The sequence below is a fragment of the Conger conger genome, chromosome 14, assembly GCF_963514075.1.
Source record: "Conger conger chromosome 14, fConCon1.1, whole genome shotgun sequence".
NCBI lineage: Eukaryota > Metazoa > Chordata > Actinopteri > Anguilliformes > Congridae > Conger > Conger conger.
The window spans coordinates 10,638,650-10,659,218 of record NC_083773.1 but is presented as its reverse complement, the minus strand read 5'-3'; the positions used below and the strand labels follow the sequence as shown (position 1 = coordinate 10,659,218).

General features: G+C 42.9%; 1 protein-coding gene across 3 annotated transcripts in view; it reads left to right on the top strand.

The window, feature by feature from the left end:
* Nucleotides 1-20,569, top strand: part of LOC133109704 (contactin-4-like) — a 156,060-nt gene that overhangs the window by 130,704 nt on the left and 4,787 nt on the right. For all 3 annotated transcript variants that reach the window (XM_061219202.1, XM_061219201.1, XM_061219203.1), the window contains exons 12-19: nucleotides 2,117-2,244; nucleotides 12,984-13,159; nucleotides 14,331-14,448; nucleotides 14,944-15,102; nucleotides 15,658-15,807; nucleotides 16,424-16,494; nucleotides 19,678-19,912; nucleotides 20,216-20,331. In XM_061219202.1, the coding sequence (XP_061075186.1) occupies nucleotides 2,117-2,244; nucleotides 12,984-13,159; nucleotides 14,331-14,448; nucleotides 14,944-15,102; nucleotides 15,658-15,807; nucleotides 16,424-16,494; nucleotides 19,678-19,912; nucleotides 20,216-20,331 (1,153 nt within the window). The remainder of the gene's footprint in view (nucleotides 1-2,116; nucleotides 2,245-12,983; nucleotides 13,160-14,330; nucleotides 14,449-14,943; nucleotides 15,103-15,657; nucleotides 15,808-16,423; nucleotides 16,495-19,677; nucleotides 19,913-20,215; nucleotides 20,332-20,569) is intronic.

Sequence of the window (20,569 nt, the reverse complement as noted above, 5' to 3'; positions counted from 1 at the left end):
CAGCATGGCTATTTGGAGCCTTTTTCAAACAGGCCTGTACATATTTGGTAGACATTCCAGAAAATTGTCCTCATCAGAATAGCCCTCTCATACGTCTTGGCCTCTCTCTTGGGACGAAGGTCCGTGAATGTACAGAAATATTGCATTAATGTAATTCTTATTGCTGCATTGTTTCTTTGCAGCCTTCTGAATTTGTTTTGTTTATGAATCCAGGCCATGTCTTCTTCTACATAAAGTATGGTACTGCTAGATTTGTCAGGTGCGCATTTGCAAAAAGTAATCCCTGTTATGTTTGTATTTCTCATTTCGACAAAGAGCTTGTTTGCATAGCAAGCGATAAACGTTTGAACAAATCCCTTTATTGCGGAAGCCTTTTTTAAGCCTTCTACTGAATAAATGTGAAATGTTTACTAAATAAATTTGTTGAAATATGACTGTAATTGCTCTGAAAAGCATTTGGTTCTTCCCCACTGGGCTGGTCAACAAATAATCAGCTAACTACATACACATGAATTATGTCTCATAGTAATGATGTGTTTTCATTCTTCAGAAACATACAACCTTTGCCGACAAAACAATTTTAAAATAATTCAACATGGGGGTGTTTGTACTGTTTGCAATGAGTTCCATTTAAGTGACAATGACATTGAAGCATTCAGAAGCTGGCAGTCTAAACCTAAATGCTGCTGCTAGGTTGACATTTTTTGTTTTTGATAATCCAAGTAATTCTGCCTCATATGTCATTATGAAGCGGACAACTTGTTTTAAAATGCCAAAAAACTTTAAAAAGTTACAGCAAATGAAAATTATTATGAAAGTGAATGATTTGATTTATGTAACCTTGATCAAGGTTACTTTGATTGGAGAATCGAAGGTTTTCTGTCTTTTTTGTTGAATCTAATTGTGGTTATACGTATTGAGTCATACAGCACACTGGCATGATAAATCCTTTCACAAGTAGAATGGATGCAAATAGTGCATCTTTTTCGTTGCCTTGATTATATTTTTTTTCGATTTCATCCATTTGATATAAAGAGTCCCTTTTAAAACCGACGTGACTGGCTAAAGGCATTGAGGAGATGTTCCAAGCATGCAGCAGATTACCTGCCATTAGCCGGTACTTTAAAATGAAAGGGTATAATATTGCTTATCCTTTTACCTCTTTGTTGAATCAAAGTCAAGTCTTCTTCCTCTATTCACCTGGTGCAAAGGCCTTTAACTATTTAGAGCTCACGGAGTCAATGGAGTGTTTCCAACGGCGCTAAATTAACCACCGTCCTTCTGCGCTTTCAAGGTCACGTTTGCGTTTCCCGCCCTTTGTTTGGGGCCAATGTAGTGCGGCGTTAAGGGTTATCGACCTCCGCTGCCACCGCGGAACACGCCGACTGCGGTCGCCTTGGCATCTGTGCATCCGGCGAAGGCATGAATCACTTCTGTAAAACAAGCGCTCCATTCATCAGCCGTGGCACCTATCAGGAAAAAAAGAGGGCGGTGAAGGATGGGCCTTCGTCACCGTAGGCTTTCAGCCTGTGACAAGGGCATAATTGGAAACATTATTTCTTTAAAAAGAAAACATTGATAACCGGAGCACCTGTGCCTCAGGACTCTTGCTGGAGTCGCGTTGCGAGTCCCGCGTGTATCCGCTTTTCCTGCTTAACCGTTGTGGCTTGATGTATGCCGGTGCGCGTGTTGCTTATGCAAAATCGTTCCTTAATGGATTCACACAAAATTGAGATTTGCTGTTGCGGTGGAATTTCGGGGTAATGTGAGCCTATATACTGCAGATGTCAGTTGTTTTTCCTCTCGAGAAATAAAGACCTGTAGAAACCTCTGTTTTGCGTAAGACCCTGTGTAGTCATTCATTTCGTTTCAGTAGCACATGCACAGAATAGCAAATAACAAGACCAAGTTGCCTGTGTTTCTCTCTCCTGGAATAAATAATTTCCCCTTTCATTTTTTTTTATAAAAATAGCAAACCAGACAATACACTTACTATAGTAAATGACAATACATTCAACTCACAGCCTGTTTGTAGCTGAGTATGATCATGGACCTATTGTAGATCTTGCTATCCACTGTCGCTCTGATCAACGCATATGTTGTTTGCTTCTTGCAGAGTTGCTATCCTGGATAGTGGAAGTCTACGGATATCTAATGTGAGCAAATCGGATGCAGGCCACTACACTTGCGTGGCAAGGAACCAGTTTGGAGTCGCTAGCAGCGAGGGGAGCTTGGTTGTGAAAGGTGGGTGGTGTGTTTATTTTCTTTATCCCTGCGGTCCCTTGGGGTCTTGCACGTTGGTTATCTCTGTGGGTGTTTGTGAATGAATCTTTCTATTTCAATGCATGCACACATCTCTGTGTAAAAATCAACTCAGACAGTTCATGTTCAGCTCGAATATAGTACATGTGATCCGTTAAACTCGTATTGAGTTCTTTCATGGAAATCACACATTGAATCTATGAAGGAAGTGAGACTGTACCCTATTTAGTTCATGGATTGATCAGCCAGGAAGATGCCTAACACATTGACATAGAGAGGTCAGAGTAATTGCATAGAACTTCAGGCATTGGCAGTTTTTCTTAATGGCAGTCACAAGCTTCAAGCACAACAACATTTTGACAGCAGAACATCTTGTGTCACCCTGATTAAGAGAAACTCCTTCCAGGCACTGTCTTCTCACCTATTTTCTATTATCTCATACCAAATGTTACAAATGTTCCTCTTGTGCTACTAATAGAAACATCACAACCTTCTTCTGTGAAGAGAGTACTGCGTAACTCTGTTACTGTTACATCAGCTGGTAAAGGACGGTTTCTGTCTACCGTGCTCATTTCTGCAGTCCGCGGACTGCAAAGTGTAACATTGATCCACTGTGCATTAATTAGCGGCTGGATCTTTCAACGAAATCGAAGCTCTGTAATTATTGCTAACTGACCACTTCGACGTCAACAACTTGGGAAAACTAATTACGAAATGAAGCCACGCTGGTTTTTTTATTCGCGTTCATTCCGTCTCTTTCTGTAAAAGCTGCAGGGATGAATGACTGCTCATTTGGTGAGGGGGACGGCGGGAGGCGGGCGGGGCCTAGGCTGCTGTGTGTTCCTGTCCCCAGAGGAGCCAGGGCTCAGAAGCCCGTCCCAATGAGGCAGATCTTGGCGAAAGGCAATACGACGTAAAAAATGGAAACGTACTGTAAGGGGAAATGTTGTGCAAATGAGATGAAAGGGGGCTGTGCTGTCAGATCCTCGGCAGGAGACAACCCCTGCGGGACTCGGGATCACCCCTCTCTTCTGTCACCGCGCTCGTGACTTATTATATCCCATTAAAAATGAATGGGAGTGATGTAAAGCAGCGCGCCTTCGCCTGCTCCCAGTCCCCTTTGCCGGAGAACAGCGAGTACCACATGCGGGCGAGACCCCTCCCCTACCCGCTGACTTACCTTTTCAATTTCACCGCCCGCCTTCCGTGTCGAAGGTCGCGGATTACGGGATGTGAAACCCGCTCTTTCGACTTCCGCCGAAGCATCGGTGAAAATCACCGAGTAAAGTTACGGTGCGCTCGTTTTTCAGAGACGAGCCCCGTTTAGTGGCGCTGTAGAGAGTTTTAATCATATGCTGAATCTCTCCGCTCTCGTTAAGAATGCCTTTTAACAATGCTATTTATATCTGTCTGCAGTTTAAGTGGGTTGAGGTAAACACACCTTTCCATTCTCCTGGGAAAGGCGCTCCATTTGTATGGTAAAAATCCATGTAATGATTCCACAACCTGTCACTATCTTAGCACCCGTCATTCAAAATGTCCTCTTTCACCTCTATCGTCCAGGCAGTCCCTCAGATGGTGGACTCGGTGTTATCAAATAGTCAGGAAGTGTTAGAATATTCCGGATTCCACACCGTTCAGCGGGACCTTCCCTTCCAGTTTATTTTCAGCCTGACTGAGGTAAAGCTCAAGCCTTCCTGAAATGGCATTTCAGGGCTGGGTGTGACTTGATTGAGGGCTGTATTATTTTATATTTATATTATTTTAAACCAGTTTATTTTTTAATTGAATTGGATTAATTCATGTAATTAATTTATGTAAAACAAAAATGTCCTGAAGGAACCTTCAGAGTGTGGGAATGGTATACAATGTACAAATTCAAAACACAATGGGGAAGTTTCACAGACACAGATAAAGATTACTCATTTTGCTATTTCGTTGACTCTTTTATCCAAAGCCACTAACAGTTGATTCGACTAAGCGGGTGACAATCCCCCCTGGAGCAATGCGGGGTTAAGGGCCCAACAGCTGTGCGGATCTTATCGTGGATACACTGGGGCTTGAATCACCAGTCAGGTACCTTAGGCACTATGGAGAATCAAAATGGTAAATGGTTGGAATTTATATAGCGCCCTTATCCAAAGCGCTGTACAACTGATGCTCCTCACTCACCCATACACACACGCTCACGCACCGACGGCTGCCATAGTCACCAACCAGCTCGTCAGGAGGTTAGGTGTCTTGCTCAGAGACACTTCGACACAGCCAGGGTGGGAATCGAACCGGCAACCCTCTGATTGCCAGACCACTGCTCGTTCAATATTGAATTTCTTGATGACTTGGCTTAATCTGTGTCTGCAAAACTGGCCCAATATTGCTGAACCTAGTACAGTGTCAGGTGGAATCAAACACAGCAACACAGCTGATGTGCAAGGCATTGCATTAAAAGGCTGATGTAAAACATGCACAGCATGTCTGCTTAAAAAAACGGCCTTATTTGCAAGCCTCGTACATTTAAAGGCCATACTAGCACAGAAACGGGTAACAGCTCTCCTGGTTTTAAAAGAGGGACAGTATAGTCTTCATGCAGATGGCAGATGGTCGTAATGTCTTCATCTCTTTTATGCTGCAGACAGTGAACTCATCCCTTTTTCCCTTGCAAATTCAGAGCAGTAGGCTATTTGTCCAAGCTATATGTCTGCAATGTTGAAGTTTTGGTGGCCTGTAGGGCCTGAATTAATTCACTTCTCTTGGCTGTTCAAGTCAAGCAAGGTAGACTATGGCCTTGGAAATAAAAAATATATATATTTTAGGGATGTTTTTTAAAAGATATGGCGCACATGTATTTTATGGAAATGTGAGATAACTGTTAATTGGACTGTACTTCTACATGGTAGAGATGCATATTAACAGACGAGGGCACGGCTGTGGTTGCCAAGGCGATACCTTTCAAGGTGCTTGGCTTTTGCTCTCTGTATTTCCTCTGAAATATACGAGATACAGTAAAACACTATCACACGTAGTAAATATCTTGATGCTGTATCGCGTTATCGAAGACCACAGGCAGGTTAGATTCAATCAAGATGCGCTGTGATTGGTAAAAAAATGTCAGGGAAAAAAGTTGGAGATGATGTAGTGTGGTTGAGATGGGTAGCACTATACTTAGTTCTCTCCTTTAATGTTTAATGCATTATTTCATTCACAAAAAGACAAAATGGTTGTTGAGGAATATGCCGTCATGTTTGTTTAGAGGGGCAATCAATTTGGCTCTCTTCCTACCGCAAGTCGGTGATTTCTGAAGCCTTTTGAAAAGCAGAGTCAACAATACACCGTACTCTATTAAAATGCATTTTGGAGTTTCATCTCATTTCAGAATTGCAAATCGGTTGCTATAGAAACCTTTTTTATTTGTTTGCTTTTGAAGAGCCTCTTTGGCCTTTCACAATAATGGTGAAATATTAATATGTGCGCTTTTTAGCATTCACATTGTGTTAATGAAAAACAGCTGGTCCCTTTAGCAAGAATATAAATTCAGCCACATTTCAAAGAGGCTTCTTGGATTAATAATAACATATTTATAGCACTCTGTATGTAAAATAAACTGAGAGGCATGGGTTTAGTATCTTTTATTTTACGACTGCTGATGTCTGAAGTTGATTTGCGCACGATTTTCGAGCAGCGTGTTCTTCATTTTGATTAATAATGAAACGCCGGTTTCATATATTATGAATTCTCTGAGGTCAGCAGTCAAGGTTGCGTGGAGTCCAGCTACAGCTTTCTGCTGAGTCTTCACACCAGGCATGAGGCTCCTCCTCGTTTTTCTTTGATTCATTTCCAAAATCCTTCCCTATTTTAAAAACCGTCCCTCATTTAGCTGGCCAGATGAAGTGCACTCCTGTTCATGTTCAGTGGCGAGTGTGGTCTCTCAAGCATGATAGAAAATCTGCAGCAAAATAAATATGTAGCGCCATAACATAGTGTTCCCCTACAAAAAAAGAAATTCTTATGGAAAAATTTATTGTTTGCTTGACTGTAGGGGGAAAAAATTAAAGATTTTACAGGAGACAATAACGTCAAAGCTGACATTTGTATGCACTTCAGGTTTTCCTGGCAAATGGCTTTTAAAGGAAATGCTCAGCTGCTAGCACTTGTAATGTGTCCTTGTCACTGGGAAGTGTAGATTGCGCTTCTTATTTTGTTTTTGTTTTAATGATGCTTTCTTGTTTACGTTATGAATATGAATGGACAGCGCATGGTTGTTTCATGGGTGTGATGTTATCCTGTGATAATTCTCAAAGAAAATATCAAAGTGTGGAGATGAGGTGTGAACATGAGTCACTGGGAGACAATAGGACAAAGACAGTACTGTATATGCTGAGAGGTTTGGTGTAGCTAGCCAGAACTAATGACGGAACCCTAAGTGATTAAAATTGTGTTTCTCTCTTGATGTTTCTTAAATAAATGCTTGTGGAGCTTTCTGCAGTGTGCTGACAATATGCACATTATACAGTGCTCTGAAAATGCACATTGTCGATGGATAAATTCCGCACGGATATTAGGAAGTATTTTTTCACACAGCGAGTGGTCGCTGTGTGGAATAGCTTGCCAGGACATGTAGTGGAGGCAGAAATACTGGGGGTTTTCAAGACCAGGCTTGATACGGTGCTAGATACTATTTAGCTTTTAGGCAAACTAAACAGTAGGTACATGGCCTGTTCTCGCTATTATGTTAAGATAAAAAAGTATTTGCCCCCTTCCTGGGTTCCACTGCTATTTGTATTTTTCACAAAAGGTAATTGCCCTCTAAATGTAATAACTGGTTTCACCACCTTTAACAGCAATAATTGCAACCAAACATTTTGTATAATTTGATATGTCTTTCACATCGCTGGAGAGGAATCTTAGCTCACGCATTGGTTCTGTCACAGTATCTCCTCGTTGAATAATGACATAGCTGAGGCAGGAGAGGCCTGCAGGTCTTTGGATGTTCTAATGAGCTCATGTGTGACTTCCTGGATTAGTTGTCATTGGATGAATTTTGGCAGGCCAGCCACTCCTGGGAATGTTCACCGCTGTTCCAAGTGTTCTCCATTTGGTGATAATGGCTCTCAGTGTGGCTCACTGGAGTCTGTGAGCCTTAGAAATGTCTTTGTAACTTTTTCAGACTTTTTTTCTCATTTCTTCATTTCTTTTTTTCTTGTTTCCTTTGATCATGGCATGCCAAACCTATAAACTGAATTAAAGCAGTTCTGCTAGGAAACCTGGGCTAAAATACCTCCACTTGCTGCTAAAGGTGGTAAAGTTTTTAAGATTAAGGGGACAATTACCTTTTCATAGGAGTGATTTGGGTGTTTGATCATATTTTTTTATTGAAGAAATTAAATAGTAATTTAAAAAACATGTTTTGTGTTTATTTAGATTCCCCTTTTCTAATATCATGTTTTGTCTAAAGATCTGAAACCATTCTGTGTGAAAAATACAAAATGATAGAGGCAAATCAGGACGGGGGCAAATATTTTTTCACGGCACAGTAATTGGTTTGAAGTAAGTAAGATTTTTGTATGAAAACATTGTTACAAGACCATTTAAATCCCTTCCTATCATTGAAAAAGGCTCACTGGCATGTTGACTCGCCCTCTGCCTGTGTTTATAGTCCTTAAATATACAGTTGGCGGACCAACACTCTGTACCAAAACATTGTATAGCTGTACAATAATTCAAGCTCATTGGTTGAAAAATGCCACAGCCGATGGCATATGGGTGGGTGGTTCAATGTCAGCAGGTTCACAGAAAAGGGGGAGGGAAAACAGTGTTGCGGTTTGAGGGTTTTTGTTGCTGCTATTACTCTCTGGACCATTAGAAGTCCAAAATCACCTATTGTACCAGGCAATTAAACTTAAACTTACTTGGCAAGGTCACGTCAATGTCATTTTGCAATGTAAAGGATTTTAGACCACACTCCCCAGCAGGGTGACTGGCCACAAAGCTATATCTAAAGCCTTATTATTGTGTGTGTCTGACTGTCTGGCTTCATTTTAGTGAAAGAAAAATGTGGACACTGAGTCATTTTTAATTCTGATCTCATAAACATGAAACGAGATTTGACTGAGCATGGGCGACGTTGGTGAATATTAATGGTACTGCCCACTCATATGCGTTTGCTGTTGGATTCCTGTTTTTTGGCTGGTGTAAACCTAAGGTAGTGCAGCATTTTACCGTCTATGTTCTGTTTCTTGTGCACTGCATAAAGAAAAAAACACTACAAAAGAGACCAGGTGATCTATTTAGTTAAATGGTTCTTTGTCCGGGCACTTCGCACCTATGAAAGGGGTTACTCTATGGAGACAAGCCAAATAACCCTTTTTCTGAGAGCTCCATTCTCCTGCAGCAGAACTGAGCTGACAGGTTTGTGTATACACAACCTTCATGCCATTAATGTTAACATTACTACTTAGCTATCACTGTCTTCATAATTAGATTATGCTTTCATTTAATTTCATGTTTCATGGTGCAGATTAAATCACCATGCAAGAACCATACATTTAAAGAGCCGTTTAATTAAGGCCTGTCTCTTATATTGGCACTTAAAACGCTGTGGTCTTCATGCTAGTTTTAATTTAAACTGATCATTTTCTAATGCAATTATTATAGACATAATAAAATAGGGTCACATTTTTTTCATTATATGGTAGCAGAATCTGAGAAGCAACATGTTAATAAGATGTTTCACAAGCCCCGCTTTCATTTGTTTTGGAAATTTGTCTGTCTTTAGCCTCTGCCTTATGTAAATATACATCAATATTTCTGCCTTCATGGCTTTGTTTTAATAATCATGGTATTTCAGCAGCGGTGCTGACAATTTAGGCTTTATTTGACATTACCCCCCTAACTGTTTACCTTCCATCATCTGATTTCAGAACAGCATTATTGAGCTGAAGAACAAATGCTCTCATGTAAGATCTTGCGATTCACTGTCACTATCAATAATGGTGAGAGAATGGGATCACATAATTTGCATACACAATTTCATTGAGCGTTGAAAACTTGGTTGTTGGGTGTATATCCGTGCTGAGAGCTGTTTTTATGAGAAATGACAGTACTTTATTTAAACTGACTGTGGTGATATGAATACTGCAAAATAACTGTCAAAATATATTCATTCACTGGAAATTTGAACAAACCCACACGCATCCAACAGCTGTACCATGGTGGCTACAGATGAACCTTCTTAATTGTTTGGAAAAGTGGGGAAATTAATCAGATTAATATGTATTAAATGATGAATATATTCTGATTGGTGAATTAACTAGAAAGGTTCATTAGTATATGCCTAAGCTGTTGCTACTAATTGCCCTAGTTGCCATGGCAGGGTTGTCACTTCTCAAGTCATTGGAACTGTTGGCGGACAGGTAAATTTTTTTCAGTCTGGTTGATTTCATTCATTTTGACAGTCTTATTTGGGAGAGTGAAAAATTCAATAGCCTCATTTGAGCTCTACAGTGAAATGTCTTGTTTTCCTCTTGTATTCACGTCAGAGAAATAACTGTCCTACAGTGATACATAAAATATGGTTGACGGTGTGAATGTAGAAGTGTGGTAAACACTACTGGTTTGGTAGTGTCCATGGCTAACAGCAGTAGGGTAGTGCAATTAAATGCATGAGTATTACGTTTTATACATTACAGTCACGTCACTATGGTATGCATGTTACCATATACCCAGTTGAAATTTAAATCAATTTTTAACAGATTTCCTACTTGGAAGGGGATGTGGGCTTATCACGGTAACTATGTGTCATTTCTGTCTTCTTCTCTTTTTTCACTGTAATGCACAAACCATAGATCCGTTAAAAGGGATTTCAGCAACATCAAGGTCATAGCAGAAGTTTAAAACTCAATTCAGAACCTTGACAGGGGTCATTCCTTTAGTCACTTTGTGTTCTGTCATAGTGGTGCGATTTTTCATAGGTGCTGGACAGAACATAAATTGTGCTGGCAATTTATGTGATGCCCTGTCACAGATGGGGTTGGACTGATAAATATTTTTATTTCAGTTCTCACGGTGGTAAATGTGTTTTTCTTTTTCTTCTTGTACTGTGAATTAGCCACACACCTGCAATAAAATAATATGAATATTTTCATCAGACACAATTTAACATTAATTGTCCACGGTATTGTTTCAAACAGCCATCATCAGGGTATATGCAACAGATGAAAGTGAAATTGAAAGCTATTGAAAATATAATTGCAATAAAGACAATCTCATGTGTGGATTAGGGAAAAAAGGGCATATTGTGCTCCAGAGTATAGACTGTTCCAAGTGGGTCCTTGAAGCGAGAGGTTCCGGTGTCTAGTAAACAAAGTATTCATGCTTAATTGTTCTGGTAGCGCTGGGAACCACAAATCATGTCAGGTGGGCCAATGGCTTGTGTTTTCTAGAATTAAATGGCTCAAGAAAAACAACTTGAAAGTGTGATTTATTTAACTTCTTTATTTTTTAATTTTACATTTTAATTTAACTTCAAGAAGTCCCCTATGGTATTATCAATTGTTAACAAATGATGGGTATTACTTTACGTATATTTTTCCACTATTACACAAGTGTCATATTCTGTACAGTACTGGAAGTGTGATTGGACATTTCAAAGTCATGTCACTCTTGGAATGGTGTGAAGATGGTCAATTAACGCAACGTAGCTTGGTGCTATAAATAATGAGAAAGAGTTACCTAAGACAGGATCTGGAGTCCTCAAGAGTGGGAACCGGCTCATCGGGGGGGAAGTGTTTGATTTGGCAGCGTCCATTTTGGCCCGCCGTTTAGAAGTGTTTAGAAATGCAGCGCGTTCTCCTGGCGAGACGAGTCGCCGTGCCACAGGGCCGCACCGACAGTCCTGCCGCATTTTAATTCCCGGTGTAAACAGTCGGCCATCCCGGTCTCTGACCTTTCCTTTTAATGTGATTACTATGCAATTTCCCCTCCCTGCTTTCTGCCGCATTCCTCCGCGGTGGACCCAGGGGAGCTGCAAATTTCTCCTGGAGCTAACCTCCTCTCTATCACCACCGTGATTGACCTACTGAGCAAGAGGGCTGTCCTCCTCTTTTCATAACGACAGTGGGTAACAAGATATTTGACAAGATGGATATCAGTCGAATTTGCTCAAGATCACAGAACGGGCCTCATCCTGAAATGACTCGGGCTATCCATATAATCTGACAGAAATGATGATGGAGTGGGATAATCAGACACATTTTCCCAGCGTCCTTTTCTCCGGCTCATCTGCTGGGTCTGATCTTCGAAGTGCGCACCTGTATAACCGTGCTCATTCTGGACCGAAACTGCGGAGTTCGGAGAAGCCCGTTGTGGGATTTTACCGTTGTCGCTCGTCATACTGCGGGTGCAACGAGTGTAAGTCGTGTGAGCTATTCTGAGGCTTTAAAAACGGGATTACACCGGGTGACTTTCGTCGCTTCGCCTGCCTGGTGTTAGCCTGCTAATGCGCAGGTGGGATCTTAAGCTGGAGGTGTCTGTGAGGAGCTGATGGAGCTGAGCTGTGAGGATGCTGCGGAACGGGCCCCCCACAGTGAAGTCGGGGACAAAAGGAAAAGAGACTATTAGCACGATTGCCTAGGGACAGGAGGGACAGCAGGCAATGGCGAAAGATCAGCCATCTCTCCCTCCTCCCCCCTACCCCCCGATTTCCCCCAAGATAGCAAAATAGCCATCTCTACTTTCCCATCTTCACCTTACGTCTGTTTTACCGTGCACAGCAAGGTTGAGTCCTGCGTCAGGTCCGAGGGACAATTCTTCCGCATAGTCTGTTGTGCGTGCCCTTCTCTCTCGAATTGTCCTGACAGCATTTTCTCCTTCATCCTCACAATAAATACACCGAGGCACTGGAGACTAGACTTGCCAGTGCACCTGATTAGCATTGCTATTTTTACAGTAGCCATTGATGTGGTATAACCGTTGGGTGGCAGGGGGGTGGTGCAGGACCTTCCAGCTCATGCCAACCGGCCCATTGGACAGATCCAGATGTATGTTTGTAGCAGTACACACTGGCGAGTCTGGAGTCCAGGGCATCTGTGCTTTCTCCTGAACGTGTGTGTCTGCTTAGGGAATATTCACCACGGGTAATTTAACCTGCATCCAGAGCCCGTCTTTTCTGCGGAAAGCACACAGCACCACCCAGAGGTGACTGCGGTATCTTTCACAGTGTCAGGAACAAAGCCACTCTTATTTATTCCTCCCCCTCGCTCTGTATTTCACACTAAGGTGAGGATGAAAGAGGGGGTGGGGGGGGTTGTTATCTAGCAGAATGAGACACCAATAACAGCCAGCGGTTTTTGCATACCTGCTCGCAGCTTAAAGGGGGACGCAGAGGTGCGAAGCTGGCTTCTGTTCCAGGGGAACGTTAGCGGTTAGCGGTTGCACGTGACGATGGCACCTAAGTGCGGGAAGGAAAGGTGTTGCAAACGCCACTTGCACTTCTCTCTTTACCTTTTTTTTTTGTTTCTTTGTTTTATTTATTCATATGAACACATCCCAGGGCGTTCTGAAGAATACTGACTTTTTGATTGAAATATATCGCCCTTTTTTTGCCCATTTGTATGCTTCCCGCCTTGGTGGGCAGTTCCCCCACAAGGTCCTTTTTCCGCCTGCATTCCTGCTGGAAATCCATACAGCTGCTGAACCTGCTCTTCCCGTTGTCCTTCCTGTTTCAGAACCGACCATCATCACCACCCCACCGTCCACTCTGGACGTGACCGTGGGCGAGAGCATCGTCCTACCGTGCCAGGTGACCTACGACCGCTCGCTGGAGCCCAAGTTCACCTGGTTCTTCAACGAGCAGCTCATCCACTTTGGAAGCCAGGGCGGGTACTTCGAGAAAGTGGGTGGTGTAAGTGCACAACGCGCAGTCCGTTCCATTACCACTAAGAAAGGGCAGTGCGACACCGCTAAACCCCTTTCCCTCCAAACCCAGGAAATGTAATAGACTTCATGGTCTGCCATGGTTTTCCTCTATGGTTGTCAGGGAACTGCAAGTAATGCATAATGAATAACCAAGCACGCCTCTTTACAGTGCTGGAAATTGCTTCTATTTTATTCATGATCCCAGGCTCTGATGAAAACATATCAGTAAAAAGAGACAGATAGACACATTGATTTTCGGCACCCCCTCACAAATTACAGTCGAAAAGACCCAGGAACGAAGCAGTAGGTATACAGATTGGTACAACAATAGTGCTCTTCATGCATTATTTATCCTGTAGAAATCCTTCCAAGGAGCGCACAGCTTGGCTTTTTGAGGAAAAACATTGTAATTCATGAAAAAAGCGGGACAAGTTTAGGTTACCCCACTCTGCGTTAGAAAGGGGATTGTCGTTCTTTCATTCAAAAGAGCAGTTCAGGGAAATGCGGCTTAATTGATCGGTCGAGTCTTTTATATTAGTCTCGCAAGGCGATCGCCAAGAATTTCAGGCAAGTTAATCATAATTAAGCTTCGGGTCAGTGTAATAAATTACCTCACTCTCTCACTAACATGCTTTTATATAGTTTTTCATTGAAACTTCATGAATCCTGTTAATTGTACAACCGCCTTTGCCACTTCCAATTTATTCATGCACTTGACTCCCCTCACAGTCAGGCTGATTAAGTGTCGGAGAGGAACCTGTAGCCAATATTTGAAACAAAGGGAAAAAAACCCTCCAAAATAGGAGCCTTTGGGCTTTACCTGCTTAAGAGTACTTGATCATTAAAATAATGATACCACTCGTCACTGTGAAATGGAATGCAGATTATCCTACAGATAAAAGCAATTTTATTTAACAATTTTTTCATTTAATGTGAAGACCAGGTTGAGATTGGCACTCAGTCATATTCTTAAAAATAGAGTTGAAAGTGAGTCCGTACAGAAACTTACATTGGATATTACAGCTGTCTACACCTTGACCCCCTTCCTTTTTCCCTTTTACCTTTTCACTGTAAATTAGCGTAATTGTCTCTGTTACAAGTAAGGGAGTCTCGTTACTGACGCCGGCTGTTTTCATCATTGTGTGTTTGTCTAGCAGCATTCGGCCGGAGATATCATGATCAGAAATATCCAGCTGAGGCATGCTGGGAAATATACCTGCGCGGTGCAGACGAAGGTGGACAGCATCTCCATCGCCGCCGATCTGGTCGTTAGAGGTACCATTCACTGTCTTTGCCACTTTCCTGCTTGTCACACCCGTCCGGCTCGTGTACTACACTGTTGTTTACATACATCTCGCTTAAAAGGAAAATCCCTGGTGGTGTTTACTCTATTTGTAATGCTTGTAATTATTATTGAATTATTATGATTATTATTTTACAGACATTCTCATTGAGGGTGATTAAACTAGGCCATTAATTGATATTGATGCGGGGGTTGCATTTATAGATCAGAGGCGAGATAGCCCAGCGAGGGATGTGTCCTTCACTGTTAGATAAACACATTTTTACAGTCTAATTGGACAGATCAGCTCTCCGATCGCTGTGGCGGGGTATTTACAGGATGAGGAGGGGGCCCCGATTAGCCATGCGTCGGACGGGCTCCACCAGCTGTGCGCCTACAACGCCGCTGTGGGCTGTGTCTGATAAAGAGGCCACGACAGGTTTTTTTTCTGTTACGCCACGCCTCGCTCTCCCGCTCCATTTTCCCAGGTCCCCCCGGCCCGCCCACAGGCCTCCAAGTGGAAGAAATCACCGATACCACAGCCTCTCTATCCTGGAGGCCCGGGCCTGATAATCACAGTCCAATTACCACGTACACCATCCAGGCTAGAACTCCCTTCTCCCTGGGCTGGCAGGCTGTCACCACAGGTAGGGGCTATATTCAGAGTGCCCTCTAATCAGCCATCCGTAGACCAGCCCTTACACGGCACAGCCTTTTTCCTTTTTTTGTTTTCCTTACCCTGTGTGTGTGTTTTTTTAGATAGTGAACTGAAGTGTGAACTGAAGTCCTATGTTTGTGAGGTCCTATTTTAAAGCGGGGTCTTTGTCCTTGACCTGTCTCACAGCGGAGCTCTTCAAAGGGTGTATTTTGAAGGCTCTTCTGATAGCTGGGTAACTTCTGAAGCACTTTTTGGTTTTGAATGTCATTGCTTCTTAAAGTGTGGCTCTCAGTAGTTTCACAGATGTCGTGTTATATCGGGGAGGGGGGTGGTTGGGCGGTTTAGCATTCAGAGCGAAACAGTAAACATTTTTTTGGCATGGCGACAGCTTTTCAGTTTCGTCGGATGTGTTATTGAATGCCTCTCTTGCGTTGGCATGCCGGTAGTGCTGCCCCTGTGAGCCGGGCCGGATGTAGGGCCGGCTCTGTTCGGTACAGGGGCACTCGGTCTGAAGTGCCGTCTTTGTGCCTGTGCTCGCTGGCAGTGCCCGAGGCCGTGGGAGGCCGCCGTCTGACAGCTACAGTGGTGGACCTCAGCCCCTGGGTGGAGTACAACTTCCGCGTCCTGGCAAGCAATGCAGTCGGGACCGGAGAACCGAGCAAGTCCTCCAAGCAGGCCAGGACTAAGGAAACCCGTACGTGTTAGCATACCAACTCGGCTGTGAATTTAAATGTGCTCTCACACAAGCGCTCACACAAGCTTTTTATGTCCTTATTTACTGTACGTGCTCACCGTGTATTTATTGGGTGTGGGATTGCTCTTTTCAGTCTCCCAACACAAGTATCGCTAAATATTACAGAATTAATTAGAATATATTTGCTTTTCCTGTGCCCTATCCTTGGGTTGACATTTGATTTGTATCTTAAACAAATTCCGCCACGGCTTAAATGGTTCGGTTTTTCCCTTTCAAATGCTGCGCTAAGCTATGCGTTAATGACTCAGCAGAGTGCAGAAGTTGAACCAGCAACACAGCCCAACACGAACACTACAGTTGCAGGAAAATTCTAACCCCTATGAATGCACCGTGGCAGATTATTTTGATGAATGCAGTGCATTTTTGTAGAGCTATGTCATCATAGCCCTCGGAAATCATTGAAAATGCATCGGTCAATGGGTTTAAAATTCCACAGTCTCTGCGGGTCCACTTTGAATTTGCCGAATGGTTTTGTAATTGCGAGAGAGGGAGGGGAAGCAGGATTAGAAGAAACTGTAGGGCAACAGAGGATAAAAATTGTCTTTCTGTCTCCCAGTCCCAAAGGTCACTCCTGCCAACGTGAGCGGAGGTGGTGGCAGCCGCTCTGAATTAGTCATCACTTGGGAGGTAAGACACCGCATGACACACAACAGCGTATGACACACACTGACCCTCACAATAACCGACAGCACCCATTGTTTTCCTTTTGTTGGATTAATAACAACAGGCCACCTCAATATAATATAGGGCCTCAGTCCAAAAGCAGAGCAGCAAAAGCTGCTACTGTTACCCAGGGGAAGAGGAAAATGCCTTTGAGCTTTTAATAAGCTAATTAGACGGAATAATTATTCCAAAGTTGCAAGCAACTTTCCAAACAGTGTCATTTCTCTTTACCCCCCTCTTCCTCCCTCATATGGAACCTCTCCAGAAAAGGAACTGCATTTTTTACACATAGGATATTGCATTTTTCTTTTCTATTTTTTGCAAATATTCACTTTTCATTAGAAAACTTTGCATATGCACTGTGCAGCAGGGGAAAGAAATTTGGCCACCTCTGGTTTAAACCCGCTGTTACAATGAGTCTGTATGTGGTCGAAAGCAAACCTGAACTCTAAATGATACAGAGTTAAACAGGAGGCCTCTCTGCAGATTGTAAATCAAGACTGCTTTTTATTTTAATGTTTTACTGTTTATAAATGATAAAAAAGGAAAAGGGCCCTGGGCAAACATTTGGGAACCCTTTTGAATTATTATTTTTAAAAAGAAAATATGATTACTAAGGCCCAGACCCAGGTGATTTACTCGTTTTATTCAGAAGTAACTCCATGACTTCTAAAGTATGCAATTGCAGTGGCTGTTCTGTCTGGTGTTGTCAATCATTGGTTCCTCTAAACAGTTGTCCAAGGATTTCAGAATGAAGATGGTTCATTTCCACCCAAAACAAGAAGGCTAAAAAAACTCAATATTTCAAACTATTTCCACTGTCAGGAACATCATTAGAAAATGGAAGATAAATGGAACGGTTGAGACCTGGTGCGAAATGCTCAGAAAAACACACACATCACTGAAAAAGAACTGCAAAAACACAGTAGCAAACACAGGTTTAGCTGTTCACAGGATAACAATACAACGTACTTTAAAAAACAAATAACTACTTGGCAGAGTTGCCAGAAAGAACAGCCTCAACACAAATTAAGTATGAAAAAGAAAATATTGAGAAGCCTGAAGCCTTGGAACAATGTGCTTTGGACTGAACAAAAAAAACAGAATTTGAAGGTATGTTTGCCAACTGTTGAACATGGAGGTGGATCCATTATGCATTGGGGTTGTGTGGCAGCTGGGGGCACAGAAAATACTGTGGGAGTGGAAGGTTCCACCAAATATCAATAAATTATAGAGGCTAATGTTCAAAGGTCAGTCCTGAAGTTGAAGACAATGATCCAAAGCATACCTCAAAATCAACCATGAAATACCTCCAGGAAAGACAGGTGAAGGTTTTGGAATGGCCACCACAGTCCCCAGATTTCTGAAAAAAGAGATCTGGCTACAGGAAGCTGTTATAGTTTTCCGAGGAGGAGTTACTAACTGAACGGCCTCCCAAACTTTTGCACAGGGCCTTTTTCCTTTTTTATTTTTTTGAAACTCAAAAAAAGAATTATAATAGAAAATCATCTTGGTTTAAAATCAGGTTCGCTTCTGTTCACTTTAATTGTAAAAGGCTTTTTGATCAGGGGTGCCCAAGTTTTGGCACACTACTGTATTTGTGTGTGTGGATAATGTGTCTGCATGCACAAAGGCTTTTGTGTTGTGTATTGTGCCTTTGTGTGCATGTGCGTGTGTGTGCTTGCGTGTGTCGTGCAGTGTGTGCTTGCGTGTGGCGTGCGGTGTGTGCTTGCATGTGGAGTGCGTGTGTGTGCGTGTGTGCGGTGTGTGCACATGCGTCATTTCCACTGTGCCCCTCATGTTGGTATAGACCGGTGGCCCTGGAGAGCTGGAGGGTGTGTTGCTTTTTGTTTTCGCGTTCGCCTTAATATCAGCAACCAATTCAGACCCATCAAACCAGGTCAGATGAGTTAACTGTGCAATTAACTGCTTTAATTGATCAATGAATTGCTGAGTAACAACAAAAACCGGCACACCCTGCGGCCCTCCAGGACCGGGAGTGAGGACCACTGGTATGCTGTAGTAATGGCATGCTACCCGGTTTGCTGGCAGAACATGTTGCCAAAGCTCCTGTAGACAGTCTGTCATACAGAGAGCCTCGCTTTATCTGTTATCAGTGCTGAGATGAGAGAGGATCCACACCTGTCTCATTCATCTCAACTTACAGTGAGCAGGGTGTCACTTCAGAAACAGCTACAGTATGGAAAGATTTAGCCCTTCCTTTTGTCTCCACCCAATCTTGTTACACTGTGGGAAAGAAGCAAGGAGCAAACGAGATGCCTAAAAATTATTTTTAAATAGATTCTCAAATTAACAACGTTTTCTACTGTTGCTCTAAAGCTCATAACCATCTTTAGTAAGGTACTGTAGGTTAAGTTTTTTAGTGTTTCAGGAAAATTTGTTCGGAATCTTTACCCCAGAATGAAAGGTTGATCAAAATGAACTGTGGGTTTATGAAGGAGAATATTGAGTCGAGTATTGAATGGCTCTTGTATCTCTCAGCCATGGGAGAGCCAGTCAGCCAGGATTACATTCATCTCACCCTGCAGCAGTGACCCCCAGGTCCTCACTAGTCCGTCAGGTGCCTGCAAGTCTAGCAGAGTGAGCAATATGTAGCAATAATATAGAGGCATATCATTGGGCATTGTAAAAGGGGGAGAAAGGCCATTTGGAAAAGATGAAAGCTTATATTTGTATGTAATTCAAACTCCAGGATGTTTGTTCATTGAATCCTTGCCAACACAAGTCATACTTTCAGGTGCTGTTTGTGAGCTATTGAAATAGGGCATTCAGTTCTGAAATTCAAATCTTCCCACATTTCATTTCTGACATGTCTTTAAAAATAAAATCAGGTCCAAGCTATAAGAAGTATATTGATCCAATGATATCACTGGTTTGAATTGCCTTAATTTGGCTGCAAGATGAGCTTTTAAGTGAGAAAAGAAGTCCACCTGTGTGTGTTCTCTGTGCACTTGCATTTGCATTGGCGTGTGCAAGGCACTTTAAGTTTTAGCAATGGGATGAGATGTGATGCTGAACATGGCTTGTAATTATTTTCACATACTGTGTGTGTGTGTGTTTGTGTGTGTTTGCGTGTGTGTTTGTGTGTGTGTTTGCATGTGTGTGTGCGTGCGTGACATGCTCCAGCCCGTTCCTGAGGAGCTGCAGAACGGGGGAGGGTTTGGCTACGTGGTGGCCTTCCGTCCGCAGGGCAGCACCGGGTGGATGCAGGCGGCGGTGCCTTCGGCGGAAGCTTCTAGATACGTCTTCAAGAACGAGAGCATCCCTCCGTTCTCCCCGTTCCACGTGAAAGTGGGAGTGTATAACAACAGAGGGGAGGGGCCCTTTGGTCACATAACCACCATCTACTCAGCGGAGGAAGGTAACATTATAAATCAACACGGATTCATAATTTGAGCATTTTCCCTGAGTTTGTGCAATTGAGGTATCAGAAGGTCACAGCATTGGCTCTATGTCAGGTATCACCACGCAGTAGCTACATGTGTAGCAGCAAGCCTTCAGGGAGACTTATATTTCATCAGCGCATGGATTTATTCTGTATCCCAGTGTGCAGGTAGTTTCTCTCCTGTTGTCCCCCTCCCGGTTCTTGCCCTGTGTCTGGGTTGAAAGAGACTGACTGAAAGGGTCAGTTGAGTCATTTAACGTCATTCTGAATTCGCCTCAGAGCCCGGACGAGCGCCAACCAGGATCAGGCCCAAAAGCCTGTCGGCTTCCGAGATCGAGGTGTCCTGGAAAGCTCTGCCCTGGAACACCAGCAAGAGGAGGATTCTGGGATATGAGGTGAGAGGAAGCAAAAAAAGGATATGTTCTGTGTGTGTGTGTGTGTGTGTGTGTGTGGCCTGTTTGAGTGTCTGTGCCTGTGCATAGATACAGTTCTCTGTTCCTGGGCTCAGGCGTGTACGTGTTTGTGTGCTTAGTGGATACAGCCGTATGCAATTTGTTTCAGCTTTGATGGCATAAATCTTCTTTCTGAATGAAGGATGTCTGGTTGACTATTTCAGAACCCCTCTCATCTTGA